We start from the raw sequence: 15,290 nt of genomic DNA on the forward strand, positions 1-15,290 counted from the left end.
TGCTGCTTAGGTGTCAACAAAGCACAGAGGTTGAAATAGCTTTGTGCTACCTGCACATTTCCTCAGCTCAGTACACGTTACCTTTCTGCAAATGAGTTCTCTACCCTTTGACTAGAAAAAAGATTGAGAAAATCACAAACAGCTTCTGCTGTGATGAAACAGAGCACTTTTCCAATTTCCTTCCTTTGTTCCCCAAGGCAGTTTGCTTTATGACATCCCATTTCTGCAGTTCTACAGTCATGCCCTATACAAAGTCTCACCAAAAAGCTTTCTAAAAGTCAACTACGACATGCTTTCCTTCCCTTCAGTATTGGAAATTTGAACTGTTCAGCACAAAACCCCTTTTCCATTAAAGAAAGCAGACTAAGTTCTATTGACATCCTCCACACTGAGTAGTTAATCAGCTCTATGGCAGGCAAAAAAAATATATTGTGGATGATGCAAGTTATGATCTACATAAAGTTCCTCATGCAATGATCTGGAGCTTGCCTACAGCCGCAGGGTATGGCACCTATCTCACACCTTCTTCATAAAAGAGATATTAATTTGCACCTGCCAGAGGGAACTGCTTCAAAAAAACCTGTCACTTGGCATTACCAAGCCCACATGTTGACCCAGCAACCAGTGCCCAAGTCCTGGATCCCCTAAAGTCATGAAAGGGCAGATCTGCCAGAGTGCCAGAACATTCAGTATTATCTAGATTCATTATCTCAGAAAGAGATTGCCCTTCTCATGTTTGTTAGCTTCTCCTCAGACTAGACTCTAACACTAAAGTTAAGCTAGACAAACCAAAGATTTCTTTCATGAAGATAAAAAAATCTAGATTTAATTATAAACCTCTTGTTTATATTAAAAAGTTCACACAGTTTAATAGCAGGACATCTTTCTCATGCTTTACCTAGGAACACTTAGACTTGTCTCAGTCATTATAACTGGAGAATCAGTCCACACAGTAACTCCACCTTCTACATCTGACTAGGGCAGATCATTTCTTTTGATACAAAAAGGTTATTAAAGCCTATCTGAGAGACTTTTATCCTGAAAACATTTCCTAGGTACTAATTTTTGTTCTCTCCTTGTCCTGCTTACGTGGGGCACTGTTTCCATTTTAACTATTAACTTCCTCCCTGCCCAATAGATTCAATATGCGTGTACTGGAAGAGATAGCCCAGGGAACATGTAGTACATTTATCACACAGGTTTTTACAGATGAGTCAGACAAGTATCTGCTGTTCTTTACAGATGCTATTGATTGTGCTTTGGTCAGAAGGATACACTAGATAACCTTTAAGTCACTTCAAGCCCCAGAATTGAATTAAGCAGTGGGAAAAACACCCACATGACCAGCTATTCTATTGATCTTCGAGTCTTTGGGTTTAGATCTTTCATAGACTTAACAAAGGAAGTTCGTTCCAAATGACCCTTTCTTTTACAGTAGATCCAAACCCATCTAAGCCTTAACATGGTAGTTACTTATCAGAGGGTAGCTGCCCACAGTGTTGCTGTGATCTACCCATCATTTCCACATTCAGAACTTCTTGCTCTGCTCCTACCCCATGAAGCAGACAGCCAGCTCTCACCTTGTTCCTGGCCTGTGCAGGTGTGCCAATGGGGAAGCCCAGCCGGAGAACCATGCAGGGAGCTTTGGAGATGATTCGTACCACATAGAACGAGGAAGGGGTAAGATCCTCAGACCTGTGCAGGAGGAATTAGGATAAGGCTGAAATGGCATGGATCTTGCTGCTCTGACATGCCAGACCAAGCAGAGGTCTGCTCCACAGAGCCCAACAGCCCACACAACTTCACAGTAACAGATATCAGTTCTAGCATGCAAAAATCCCTCAGCTGGCTTCCCTCTCCCCCCGGGCTGCACCTGAACACAATGGAAGAGCTCAGAAACTGCAGGATTTCATATCCCCTTGCCTAGTTCTCATCCTCTCCTGTAAACATCTGCTTTGGGCCCATTGCTGCATACTGGTCTAACCAGATCCTTGGTCTGGCCACACGCCAGTTCCCCACACAACACTGCTTCAGAGGCACTCACCCGTGGATCAGCTTGACGTAGGAGTAGCCCTCCACCAGCACGAAGCTGCTCCAGTCCCGCAGCAGGGAGGTGAGCGCTGAGTGGGAGATGCGGCACTGGATGGTGCTGTAGCGGCCATTGTTGCCCGGCGTGTGCAGGTGCTTGGGCACAGGCCTGCAGGGTGGGACAGAAAGTCATTTCAGAGCTGCACTATCTCTTCTGCCCCCAAAACCACAGAGGCTTTGCTACATCCATCCTACTCTGACTGGTCTATCAGCCTTTTTTCCTCCACAGCAGCCAACGAACAAGCACCTCCCCTAATCAAGCATTGGAGAGAGTCATACTCCTGAGTGCACTGGAATTTCCACACTGAGAGAGCACATCCATATCTCCCTCCATGCAATATATGACTATTATTCACATTACTCTGCAACTAGGACCAGCCTCAGGAAAGCAATGCTTTTGGGAAAGACATTTTCCAGCAGCAAACTGTGGGTTAGCTCCAAAATGAATGGTCCCATATGCCCTGCAATCGGGAAATCAAAACCCAAGAGGGACTTGAGAAACAATTCATCGTTCCAATCAAAGATGACCTTCCAACCTACCACCCCTCTCAGATAAACAAACGTTTAGCATCCATCAGGCTCCACTAGTGAGACCTTTTCCTGGGCCATAGGCACCTGCAGAAGAGCTGCAAGTCCTGGACACCCTGCTTTCCCAGCTGGCCCACAGTGTGCCCACGAGCTCAGCCCTGCCCGTCACATACGTGTCATGCTCCAGAAGGACCACTATACGATGCATGTGCAGCCACCTCTGCCAGAAGTTGGCATCCATGGAAAGGATGGGCTTCCAGTAGGAGGCAAACTGGGAATGGCTTGAGTCAGACCCACTGTGCTGCAGAGATAATACCTGAGAAAATGATGGGACAATATTCAGCATGAAAGTTCTCCACCCAGAGAGAGCAAGAATTTCTCTAGCAGCTGAGCTGTTGCAGGCTAAGAAGGTCACATCCCTGACTTTGGGTAATTTCCTCTGAACAGAGTAAGTGTGTTCACATTGAAACAAGTAGTACAGCATAAGCAAAAATAAATTAGGCTCCCGAAATGTCAAGTTAATTAGGAATTTAACTACTTAGCATCAAGTAAATCAACCATGAAAAAGATAGCATATGTAATTGTGTGCCTTCTGATTGAGAGGGGGATATATGGCTTGTGTCAGCAAAGTAATTAAACACTGAGATTACTCATCTGAAAGTGCTCAGGCAAATAGGGTGCCAGAATGGGTGGCATTGGGCAACTCTAGTAGGTTTATATGGTGACATGGATTCTACCAACTATAGCAACTCTCCTGACAGAAACACAGTGGTGTTTACCCGTAAGATGGGATGTTCCAGATACACTGTGGGATGCATAGCCCTACATAGAGAAACTGTACTAGGCAAACCTAAAAAAGAGCTTAAACAATAAAATAAAAGGGGTAGTTCTCTGATGGTAAATCTCCCCTAGCTTTAAGATCTGCTAGTCCTCTTCCACCTATGCCAAGGACACTGGTAGCAGGGAACAGATAATATGCTGGCTCTTCTGCTTGGTGAGTTTCAATGAGGTTGAATTTTGCAATGGAAACTATTAGCTCATATTTTGTTTATTTTCTGCTGTGCAGATGACAAGTATCTCTCTTGCACCTTCCACATGAGTGCTCAGAGCAATGAGCCTATTAAACAACTACTCAGCACATTGTGCACCTTCACCTGACAGTACTGAGCTACATCTCCAGGGCACTGGTTGCACAGCCAGCAGCAACTCCATGCCTATGGGGTATCCACCAAAAAGGCACAGCAAAAGCAAATGTGTCAGCCTTCCCATCAGTATCACACATCACAGCATTACAGGAGAAGGTTTCACAGCACACTTAGGAGACATGCTGTTGGGCTTAGAGGTGTAGCTGCAACAATTAAGACATAGGGTGATGTCTCAGAGGGGGAAATGTATGGCATGGGATGTTCACTGCACCACACCTGAACTCTCTGACTGAGCAGGATAAGAGGAAGACAAGATGAGCAAGAGATGAAGCCTGAGTACAAGAATAAGCATGGGAGACCACCTGTCCCACGTTAAACAGAGAGAGAGGGAACATACCGGAGTGGTGGATCCTGGGGGGATGTAGAAGAGGGGCACCCCATTCTTGGTGCTCTCAGGAATGGTAAAGTGTTCTGGGACTGTGTCAAAAGACTGCAGATGTACCAACATCTGATCTGTTTGGTTGATGCTGGAAAAGAAGAGGCAGTTAGCAAAAGCCCATGCTCTCCCCCTTGCTGCCCCAGTCAGCACAGGGCTTGCACACAGAGCACTCTCTATGTCCTGGGAGCCCGTCTACACCAACAGAGCTTTATAGGGAATGCTGTGATTCCATGTCCAAGTGCAAAGTGTGTGTTAAAGGGGCTCCAGTGTAGAAGCCTCATACATACAGGGGATGATCAGAGTTGGAAATGAAGTGCTAGAAGAGGAATGTGCCAGATAGCTGGTAGTAACAGCCACCCTGGCCAGGAAACAGTTGTGACCCACAAGCACTTCAGCCCCAGAGACACGTGTGATGTGTTTGCTGCTCCCAGTGTGACCATGCAGCACAGCTGCACAGGTGTGCTATAAGAACACATCACCTCCATGGGATGGCAGTCAGAGGCAAGGTTTGCATCCCAGGATCTGGATCCAGGAGCAGCAATACCATTACCCTGAAGCATTCTTACAAACTAGATCACAGACCAATTCAAATCTTTTCCTTGGCTAGACAGCAAGCTTGTAATCAGTCATGCCCCTTCCTCAGAGCACATTCCTTTTGAACCCTGGGATGGGACACCCACCTGCAAAACCCTCATCCTAGCCTGCCAAGGAAGGAATTACTTGGTGACATTGGAAACTGCTGGGCATGGTCCATCTCACCTCTGCAAGGTGTTCCAGAAGCGCCGGATGACGGTGGTGCGGTACAGACTGGTGATAGGCTTCCTCATGGTGCAGCTGATGTCATGCAAAATGTCATAGCTTCCCTCCATTGTCACTTCCACCCAAGTGCTGCGTTTTGATGGGTCCAGGGGCCAGGGTGTCACAGCTAAGTACTCAATCCTCATGTTATGCTTCCAAAGCAGCACTAGTTTCACCTCCAGCTGAGACCCACCTGCATGGGAGCAGAAGAGAAAGTTCAGGTGCTTGTTCCATACACATCTGAGCTTTACCTCTGACCAGGGATTTATGAGTACCATGAGACTGTTTGATTGCTGAGGGGAACGAAGTAATCTAACAACTGTTTGCTTTAGCTAAAGTCACTCTCTCCTCTCCAACTGAGGGAGGCTCTGCTTGCACTGAAGCGCTTGGTGAAGGGTTCACGATTCTTGAAGTGTACATGCACTATCTACACTAGAGAAGGCAACTGAAACTCAGAGGAGGTGCCGACATTTGCAATGGGCTCTCTTCTTCACAGCCTCGTCTTTGTTTCCAAGAAAACTGTTTTTTTGCACAGATGAGCAGGGCCATTCAACTATAAGGTTTTGTCATCCACACTGCAGAATTAATCCATCCCATCACAGAAAAACAAGCATCTGATGGACACAGATCATAAACAACCTGGAAGATGAGGCCTAATTCTTGAATTAATCTCTGTTCATCCTGCACAGACTGTATTTCATGAAATCTAGAACTTAAATCTTCAAAGCTTCTCACCATGTTTACCCTCTCTTCCCAAAGATGTTAAGAATGAATATTCACCTATTTTTCAAACCATACATTTTTACCTTTTCCTTTAAGTGAGCCTGTCTAACAAGATTAACAGAAAAATCTGACAGCAGGCCTTGCTGAGCCAACAGAGCAGAGAACTATCCCACTCCTGCTGACTGTGCATGTGTATTTGTACTGAAATGTCCCAGGGAAACACATGACCATGCTGCGATTCCAACTGCTTGATCATCTATTCTATGTCCAGCCTGCTCTACAGCTTGCCAGACTTGCAGGGTTTGTGTGATAAGTGATTGGATGTGCTGGAAACCTTCTGAACAGATCATCAGCCTGGATGCTCGGTTTCCTGCAGAGTTGCATTTGCTGCTGTCATAGGCACATCATGCCATCCCCTTCATGGGCTGATTGAGCTCCACTTTAAAGCCTTCTTTTTGCTCTCATGGTCCCTGCTGGGAGGCACCCTCCAAGTACTCTTCCTGCATCAATGTTTAGAAGAAATCTTCCAGAGTTCATGCCAAATTCATGCTTGGTTGTTCTTTTGATTAGATTATTTTTATTCTGAGAAACTTCATTTCCATAACATTGACAAGGAGTGTGCAGTACTAAGAAATCCATACCCAGTTTCAGCTGTTACTGTGACAGAACATTCATCCCCCTTAACACATCCAGACCTTCCTGCACCTTAAGAATTCACCTTTCTTGAACAAAGATGATCAAAATCGTACACTATATTTTACCTGTACTTAATCTGAGGGATTAGTAGGATTTTATTTAAGGTCACTAATATTTTCTGCAATGGATAGTTTGTGTTACTACAAATGTACTTGCCAGGACTGCACTATCTGTTGTTTCCAGTGAAGATTGTCTCGTGTATCAGAGAGGCTAAACAAGACTTTATAGATTCATCTATTTTTATTTCATACTGTCACCTCACTCTTATTCCTTTAGGGCTTATTCACTGCTTTCTGCACAATAATTTGGTTCTCATAATAAAGCCTTTCTACTTCATCAACAGCAAACATGATAAGCAAATTCCCACATTTTTGCTTAGATCATAAATTAAAATATTTCCAACTTCCACTCCTGTTTCCATTAGTCATCCTGGCTTCGCTCCTATGATCCCACACAAGCAAAACTAGAAACACAGGCAAAATATTTGCTTGGTTTGGAGTTACATCTAGATAAATCTTTAGCTTTTTTTTTTTTTGTTTTTTTACTTCAAAGCAATCTCTTTCTGGTTCCTGAGTTAATAGCATATAAATTTTTTTCTACTTTGATTTCCTTCCCAATGTCCAGCTCTGTTTTTTTCAGAAAGCTCACTTTGTCCTCCTGATTCTTGCACTAGAGAATAGCCATTCTCATTGCTCAGCTGGTTCCCAGACAGTTTTGGTGCTGGACTGATTCGCAGAGGAAGATTATGTTTTGAAAATCATCCTCCAGGCTGCCCTAAACACAAAATGGTCAGTGAGTTTTTTGTTTTTTTTTTTTTTTGTTACAGAGGGAGATCCCCTGACAATGTCCCAGAAAGTGAAAGAACTGGGCTCCATTACACACCATGAACACTTTTCCCCTCTTGCTTCACAGCCAGCTGGCTCCTTAACAGCCTTTAACTGGCAATCCAGGTTAATTAACTGTTCTTTGTTATATACTTCTCTGTAGAATGGCTCAGAGAACACTGATTAGCCAAACATGCTTTTCCTTAGCAAAGGCAGTGCTGAATGTCTACATGTCTTGAATCATTTCTCAACTCTACTTTAACCTGTTAGTTCAGCAAATTTTTCACCAACTCCCCAGAGCGTTTAGCCTTTCCAAAGTATTAAGTAACATTATCTGCTACTAGTCTGAAGGCTGCATAGAAATACATTCCATATTTTTGAAACCTCTGACATTTCATTTTTAAATTTCTTCTTAAAAAATACACAAAAAGTATTTCTGGCTCAAGGAGCTCCTGAGCTGCAAAGAGCTGGAGAGGGCTCAAAGGAAGAAAAAAGGAAAGGAGAATGGAGATTACCATCATGTGTGTTTATCCTGCTCTTACTCCTTCCTCCCTGTGCACCTGCCCATATTCACCACAAAAGGTCATGCTGATCCAGCAACTGCTCTTCTGCTTTCTGCTCTTGTAAAAATGGGAGACCAATCCATTTAACATTCCAAGGACTAAAAGCCAGCAGGCAAATACCTGGAGCAAAATGCAGGGAGCACGGTAACATGTGGTGATATTTCTAATACATTCCTCCAGAGTGCAGGGATTCACTGCTTTACAATATCCTGAGCCAGAGGTTGTAGCTATACCTTTGTACAGAAAGATACTACATGAACTTGTCTGACTGCTTTTTGAATGATTCATACCTGGTGAAAGCTCTTCCAGCATTTCTATATAAGACCACACAGTCACCAAAAGCACTTCAGCATTGCTGCCATATTAAAGAGAAAGGCTTTTTATCCATCACTGTTCAAGCTGTAAGTGAACTAGTGCACAGAAGAATAAAAGGCACTGAGGACAGGAACGGACTTGTCACACTGTTTGACAGACATTCCTAGACAAGGAGAATGCAATGGATCTAATCTGCCTGGATTTAAGGGGCGTAATCTCATGCCTCACCTCCATTGAAAACAACCTCCAGACATTACTAGAACAGCTGTCTCACCAGGAAAACTTAGCAGATACTTACTTTTAACAGAAAATTCCTGAAACAAGAAACCAGAGAGATTCATGTAAAGACCAACTTTAGGAATTATCCCACCTAATATGATCTTGCCACCAAAAAAGGTGATTTAGATGCATTCAGTTTGTAAGATGCATCAAGGCAAATTAACTGAAATAGCCAGGCATCGCAGAAGAACAGATAGGTGAACTGAGCAAGATAAACTTAGGGGTACTATCATGTGAAGGACAGCACATTTAGGGACTACTAAACAAACAAAACCCAATAAAACACCCAAGGACTCATCAGCTGAAAGAAAAGGTGCTGGGGATTTCTGCAATACAATCATGGAGAAAGTCTGCGTGATTCCCGATCTATCAGATTTGGTATTTTACTTCAGAAGCCGGGAAATATTAACACTGCTGAACAAGGCACTGTTTAAACCACACTTACAACACTCTTATCAACTGTTTTGAGAAATATGAGATCAAACTGAAAAGAAAACAACTTAAGGGAAAAAATATAAGAGCTATTAACCTGAATAAACAAAACAGCCTGCCCTTACAAAAGAAAGGTGAAACACTGGCTTGCTTAATATTAACCTGCCAAAAGGTAAGTAGGAGAAAGATGTTGTAAACTATGTTCATGCAAGTCAGAGAAGGAAGATAAACTTAATTAAATATAATAATCACACAGGTTTAACTTGGTCTCAGGGAGTTTAGAAAGGAAGCTAGAGAAAGAACAATGAAGCTCTGGGATAGTCTTCCAACCAGAGCAGTGGCAGAAGGGATTTATATGTTTTCTAGGCAGACCACAGTAAATTCACAGAAAACATCACATGGCAAGTTTAGAATGGTTTTGGAGTTAGATCACAGACTGTCTGATATAAAACACATTCTAGAGTACTAATAAGCTTACATTTTGATTTTTTACATCTCCCCTTCAGTTACAGTACTACCACTAGTCACAGCTGGAGATGGAAATTTAGGTAGGATTTACTGTCACTCCTAAGGATAATCAAACCCCTCAAGGTCCCTAGTCAGCAGCTAGTTCTCACACTCCAGGTGCCATGTCTAATGAGTCAGGTAAGAGAACAGGTTTTATGGTCTTCTAGAATTAATTATGGTCCTGACTGACCTGACATTCTCACCTAACAATATCCTTGTTTCACCCAATTTCTTCTTTTGGAAGACTGTAGTTTGGAGGCATTGAGTCTGTTGTACCAAAGGGCTCAACTTTATGTTAGTATTTTGGAGTGCATCTAGCAAAGAACTAGAAAGGAATGAAAAAAAGGAGAACTATAGATGAAATCCCAAAAAAACTCTGCAAACTCAAGTTCTGTCACCAGTTTCTCTGCAACTGTGGGGAATAATTTCCAAGATACAGAGAATCACTGACTGTCCCTCCCCAGGCACAACTACAGAGGGTGAGCCTGGCAAGTGCATAACTGCACAATACTGGGCAGCCCTACATCAGGCAATTATTCATGAAAACAGAATTTGGCGAAAATGGCTCCTTCCTCCACAACACCACCACTGCTGAGATTGCAGTGCTTTCCTCTAAGCAGCTGAGAACTGTCCTAGCTGTCTCCAGTCCTCAAGGCAGCAGTCACCTTTTGTGATGTTGACCTCTCGGATGCTGTAGCCCTCGCGCAGCCGGACCGAAACGATGCTCACGAGGTCGGCGTGCACCTCCTTCTCTGTGTGCTTCTTCCTCCGCATGGCCAGCGCAGGGTTGCTGCTTGCAGACACCAGGTGCTCATTGAACAGCCTGTGCTGGGACACTGCAAATGGCAGAGATGGGTTTGTGAGGGAGCAGCTCCCCTGAGCCCCATCCTGTAGCAACAGGTCTCCCCGAGAGCTCCATAAAAGCTGCCAGGAACGCTTGCTCGCCTGAGGAACAGTACATCCTTCAGGCACCACTTACACCCACTCCAGGTTCTGCAATACAGCAAACAGGTTCATTAGTGTGGCCAAGAGGCCTGGGAAAGGGACAGGGTGGGGTGTCAGGCGCTGCTTCCTCTCGGACAGCTTTTGTGACAAGGCATGCATTGGAATTCCACATTCAGCCTAGACAGGCAGAAACTGCACATCTGTTTCAACAGTCACACAGCAAGCTTTGGGGCTTTACCAATTTCCCTGGAAAACTCTGAGTTCCCAGGTGCTTTTTAAAAGGTATCGGGATGTGGAGCTTAAACAACTAACAGCTGATCTTTTTAAGATTCAACATTTTCAAGTCCCAAGCCAACTCTCTTCAAACTTGCCAGTTTATGTGGCTCCTGCTGCCAAGTTACAGAAAGAGCAGATGGCACCAGCATATCACTGGGACATGAAAGAGTGTTTCCATGTCTTACTAGTAACTAAACTAATCTTTCTTGGCACACTCTCAGTCACTAACAGTCACAAAATAAGAACAACCAGAAGAGGCATTTGGGACAGTTCTCAGGGGTCTAGTTTTTCAATCCAAACTGTCTTCTGCAGGCCCGTTAGGACAAGTTCTCCAAAACATCCCCACCTGTGAGCTAGCCAGTGTGCACAGAAGGGTGGGCAAGAGCTTCCAACCCCCACCATGTCCCAACACAGTGAGCCTAACTGCAGACTGCTGAGCTAGGGGAATGGTGAAAAATGGGACATTTGTTTTCCTCGGTCCATCCAATTCCTGGAACCAGGAGAGGATTCACAGGTGAGGCTGTGTGACCGATTGTGCCCACAGCATACAGAAGGCATGACAAGGGAGAGTATCAGCATAACCAAGCCTGTAGAGTCACCCCAAAGAGACATGCTCTAAGATATCCATCTACTGGAACAAGAACATGCACATTCCTCACCACAGTAATATTCTGGATTCAGGGACTCCCCAGTACGCAGAAAGGAGTACAGCAGAAATGCCTTGTGATACACATTCAGATCCAGGCTCAGGGGATCCAGCTCAGGGCATGTAGAAAGGTAAGCACCAAAAGTGGCCATGGCAATGAATTTCATCAGTTCCACATTGGGAACGTGGCCAAAGCTGCAATCATAGGAGTAGACACCGCCCACCTATGGGATGGATAAAGGAGACACCTGAGAGAGAACAGCAGTGCTGAGAACAAGGCAGACAGCTGGTCAACAACACAAACAGGCAGAGAAGGCCCCCACTTCTCCTCTGGAGATGAATGCCACCACCACCAATCCACCTCTGTCCCTCTGGTACCCACACTGCCAGCAGACATACCTGCACAAAGGAGCAGGCCACAGTGCCACTGCGCAGCTGGTTGAGTAAAGTCTCGCACACAGCCACGTCGGGGACACTGGTCACACCATCCGTAATTATTATAATACCTGTAAACAAGGCAGCATCTTAGTGCATCTTCATCCCAAACAGCTGTCATTCTCCCAGTAAATCCACCAGACATAAAGTTTAGGCAGGGTGAAAGTAGAAGGAAAATCCTGAGGCTGATTTAGAGCTTCCAAGGCATCATGGAGCTGGCAAACATCCTGATTAGGTACAGCACAGCACACTGAAAGGGCACAGCTCTCCACACTCCAGGTTGCCCTGAGCCACAGTCACAGCTGTACTGCCTCACAAACTACCCAACACTGACACATGGCACTTGGCACAGTGTGGTCTTCCCCATTCTCACCACCACTATTTGCCCCCAGAATGCAGAGTAAATGTCTCAATTGAAATTTCATCCCTAACAGAAAGGTCCATGCACACACCAGCCCTTCTAGAATTAACCTCAGCCTATGGCAGGAGGAATACAACCCTTTGCAAACAACCAGGCAAACCTTAACCCCCGAGGACGCAGCCAACCTGCGCTGGAGTTGGAGGGCAGCAGCTGCAGGGCCAGGATCCCTTGCCGGACCATGCTGACCAGGCCAACGTCAGCAGTGACCACAGACACACTGGGCTTCCTCCCAGATGACTCCTGCACGTCACCAGGGCTCTCTTGGCTCAGGGGGGATAAATCCACCTGGAAAAGTTAAGAAAAAAACCCCACAAGGCCCCACGGGGCAGATTTCAGCTCAACTCTAGTTCTTGCTCTTCCAAACACCTTCAGTCTGGCAGTCCCATGGTACTCTGGAGCACCACAGCAGATTCCATCTGTAGCTTTAACTTCCAGGTGCTCTTAAAACCCTGGTCACTTGGGCACCTTAGAACAGCTGGGCAAGACTGCCTGAAAGCGGAGGGACAGCCTCTCAGAGCTTTATATTAAGCTGATTTCTAATAGAAGGGGAAATTGGGGTCACTTTGGGGTCTTAAAACTCCTCTGTGGAGCAAAGCACTTCCCAATTAAAGAGATGTGAATACCTCCTTCCCTCCCTGCCATTTAGAAGCTGCAGCTATTCAGCATCTACTTAATCTACTATATTCAGCCCAGAAACACAGGAGAGGTAGAGGCAGCTACTTCTCACTCATGAAGCTCTGTAGCAGAGGGGGCAAAGAGCCTCATAAAGACAAAGTCTCATGCCTATGCATTCAACTCAAATGGCCCTCATTATGCAATAATGATATAAACAAATGTAGCTAAGCTTCTGCACCTTCTATGAAAAATATCCCCTAGGCAAAGCCTGAAATTTGTATAATTACACCAGTGAGAAACCTACTGTATTCTTAGTCCCTTAATCCCCAAAAGGTTCTGGCAGTTTAACCTTGTAATAAAGCATTGCTTTGTTTTTACTGCTAATGCTGAGAATAGCTGAGACCTCTCCCCCTCCTCTCTCAAAGCTACAGATGATTGAAGCTGGGAAAACAAAACTAGAACTAACTAAACTTTTGCTATGCACAAATGGGAGCACTCTGTGCCTGTGAGCGAAAAATATTGACTGTCCGTCACTCTAATTTGCCAGATGCCTTTAATTCAGATACTTGTTAACAATCATGCAGCAAGTGCAACTTCAAAAGTGAAAAATGTTTCAGTCCCTGCCCTTCCCCTGGGGCCTCCACCTCCACCCCACAGCCTGTGGCAGGACTCGCCAGTCCCTCTGGCCTGCAAGAGCGTCTCTCTCCTCCATTTGCATGGAAGAAGTTACAGGGTAGTTTACCATGAGAGAAATATTGCATCAAGCAGGAATGCATACACAGCTCTGCAAAAACACCATCTGGACTCACCAGTTGAGTTATTTACTTCCGGCAATCTACTTTCTGTTTCAGGACCAGCAGTTTTAGCATTGAAACATACAAAATTCTGCTAGAATATGAGATTCCAAGCACTTCAGATATGCAACTGCAATACATCACCAATAGCCTCTTGGTCATCTGATTATGGGACTTTTTTTTTCCCTTTTGACCAAACTCTAATAACTAATGCTAACTAAAGGCTGAATAACCTTAGCCAGACCAGCAATGACTTTGACTGCAAGATCAAAAGCAGCATGGCCAGCAGGTCAAGGGAGGTGATCTTTAAATGTCCCTTCCAACCCACACCATACTAGGACTCTATCATTAATTTGCTGATACATATAGCCATGGCTATTAAGCAGCATCTGTCATAGATTTCAAGGAATTCTTGAAAAAAGTGGCTGTTTATTCAGCTTCATGGCCAGTTTTCATGGTAAAAAAGAAGTATTTCTTTTCAAGAAATGTAACAAGGGCATATTCACAGCTATGTATAGATTAATTATATGGACATAATCACCTCTCCCACCACCTTCTTCAGAGAGAAAGCACATCCTACTATTTCTCTTATAACATACAGCCAGGCTGTCGTACTGCACATTAACTTTGGGGAAGGTAACCATCCTCACCAGCCCTTCTCAACATTTAATGGTTCTGCTTCCTCAGTGTTCATATCTCATTACTGGATCCCACAACATTATCTCACCAACTCCTTAGCTGTTCCTTCTGCAGACCTGTGCTGCTTTTCCTCTTGCCACCCCACTTCAGAGGGGCCTCAGAGGGCACATCTCCATGAAGCCAAGAGAGCCCAGCTACCTCTGCACTCCTTACCTGTGGTTTGGGTTCATACTGTTGCTGAAGCATCTCTGCCACTTTGTTTTCAAAGGCACAGAGCTGTGTGTAAACCTGGTGCAGAAAGGCCTCACGCTTCGTCTCATCCAGCTGACAGCCCTGGAATAGTACCTGGCCCAAGGACACACGTGTCAGTCACCAAGTCAATATTTTATAGCACCAGCCCCCAAGATGGTACACAGGATCACAGTGCTGCACAGTAAAGGTCAAACACATCCCTGACAAAGCACAGGTACAGCACAGGTCACTTCTCTCTGTTCCTGCTCAAAAGCAACTGCCTGTGAGCAGTGGTACCTCATGGCAATTACTGTGCATCCCACAGCAGACGCCTGCATGACACTTTAGGAAATCTCCTTCTTGGGCAAGAAACTTCTACTTCATTTGACTTTCTCCAGGATAAACAGTTATTAGGAGAAAGTGATGTGGGATCATTGTTAGAAACCATGAACTGTAGTCTGATGCTTCTACGGAAGGCCTGCTTCTTCTAATCTACCTTACCTATAGACTGATTAAATTATCTTCCAAGGGGAACAGTAAATTGAAATAAAGAAAAGAAACAATTAGAGTGGACATTACATTAGAGTGGCTTACAGAGGAAGCCTGCCACCACAGCAGCTCCCCAGGGTGACAGGCATGACACCTGTGTTTACAGATGCCACTCTGGTACAGGCAATCCCTCAGCCCCTGTCCACAACCAGAGACAAAGAAGATACAACACGCAGACAAAGCCCTCAGCAGATTGGTGGGGTGCTGCACATTATCCACATTCCTCAGCCTCATATGGGCAAGACCTCACAGTGGCACAGGAAAAATAAATGATTACCACAGAGAGTCTTTCCTGGATAAGTGATACACACAATACGCCTTTTCCTCCATAAAAGAATAATTATCTAGCTGTTTCCAGAGATCACAGTTCATGGCCTCATATACAAAGTGGGAATTTAGGGA

At 44.8% G+C, this 15,290-nt stretch overlaps 1 protein-coding gene across 9 annotated transcripts in view; it reads right to left on the reverse strand.

Moving 5' to 3' along the window:
• SZT2 (SZT2 subunit of KICSTOR complex) overlaps positions 1–15,290 on the reverse strand; it is a 53,863-nt gene that overhangs the window by 36,263 nt on the left and 2,310 nt on the right. For all 9 annotated transcript variants that reach the window (XR_012057267.1, XR_012057266.1, XR_012057268.1 and 6 more), the window contains exons 5-14: positions 14,322–14,453; positions 12,186–12,345; positions 11,604–11,710; positions 11,218–11,428; positions 10,003–10,173; positions 4,960–5,191; positions 4,159–4,288; positions 2,790–2,932; positions 2,045–2,197; positions 1,581–1,695 (exon numbers count right to left, since the gene is read on the reverse strand). Coding sequence is in view for 6 of the 9 variants with exons in the window: in XM_030278946.3 (XP_030134806.2) it covers positions 1,581–1,695; positions 2,045–2,197; positions 2,790–2,932; positions 4,159–4,288; positions 4,960–5,191; positions 10,003–10,173; positions 11,218–11,428; positions 11,604–11,710; positions 12,186–12,345; positions 14,322–14,453 (1,554 nt within the window). In the remaining 3 variants the exon portion in view is untranslated. The remainder of the gene's footprint in view (positions 1–1,580; positions 1,696–2,044; positions 2,198–2,789; positions 2,933–4,158; positions 4,289–4,959; positions 5,192–10,002; positions 10,174–11,217; positions 11,429–11,603; positions 11,711–12,185; positions 12,346–14,321; positions 14,454–15,290) is intronic.

The sequence above is a fragment of the Taeniopygia guttata genome, chromosome 8, assembly GCF_048771995.1.
Source record: "Taeniopygia guttata chromosome 8, bTaeGut7.mat, whole genome shotgun sequence".
In the NCBI taxonomy this organism is placed as follows: domain Eukaryota; kingdom Metazoa; phylum Chordata; class Aves; order Passeriformes; family Estrildidae; genus Taeniopygia; species Taeniopygia guttata.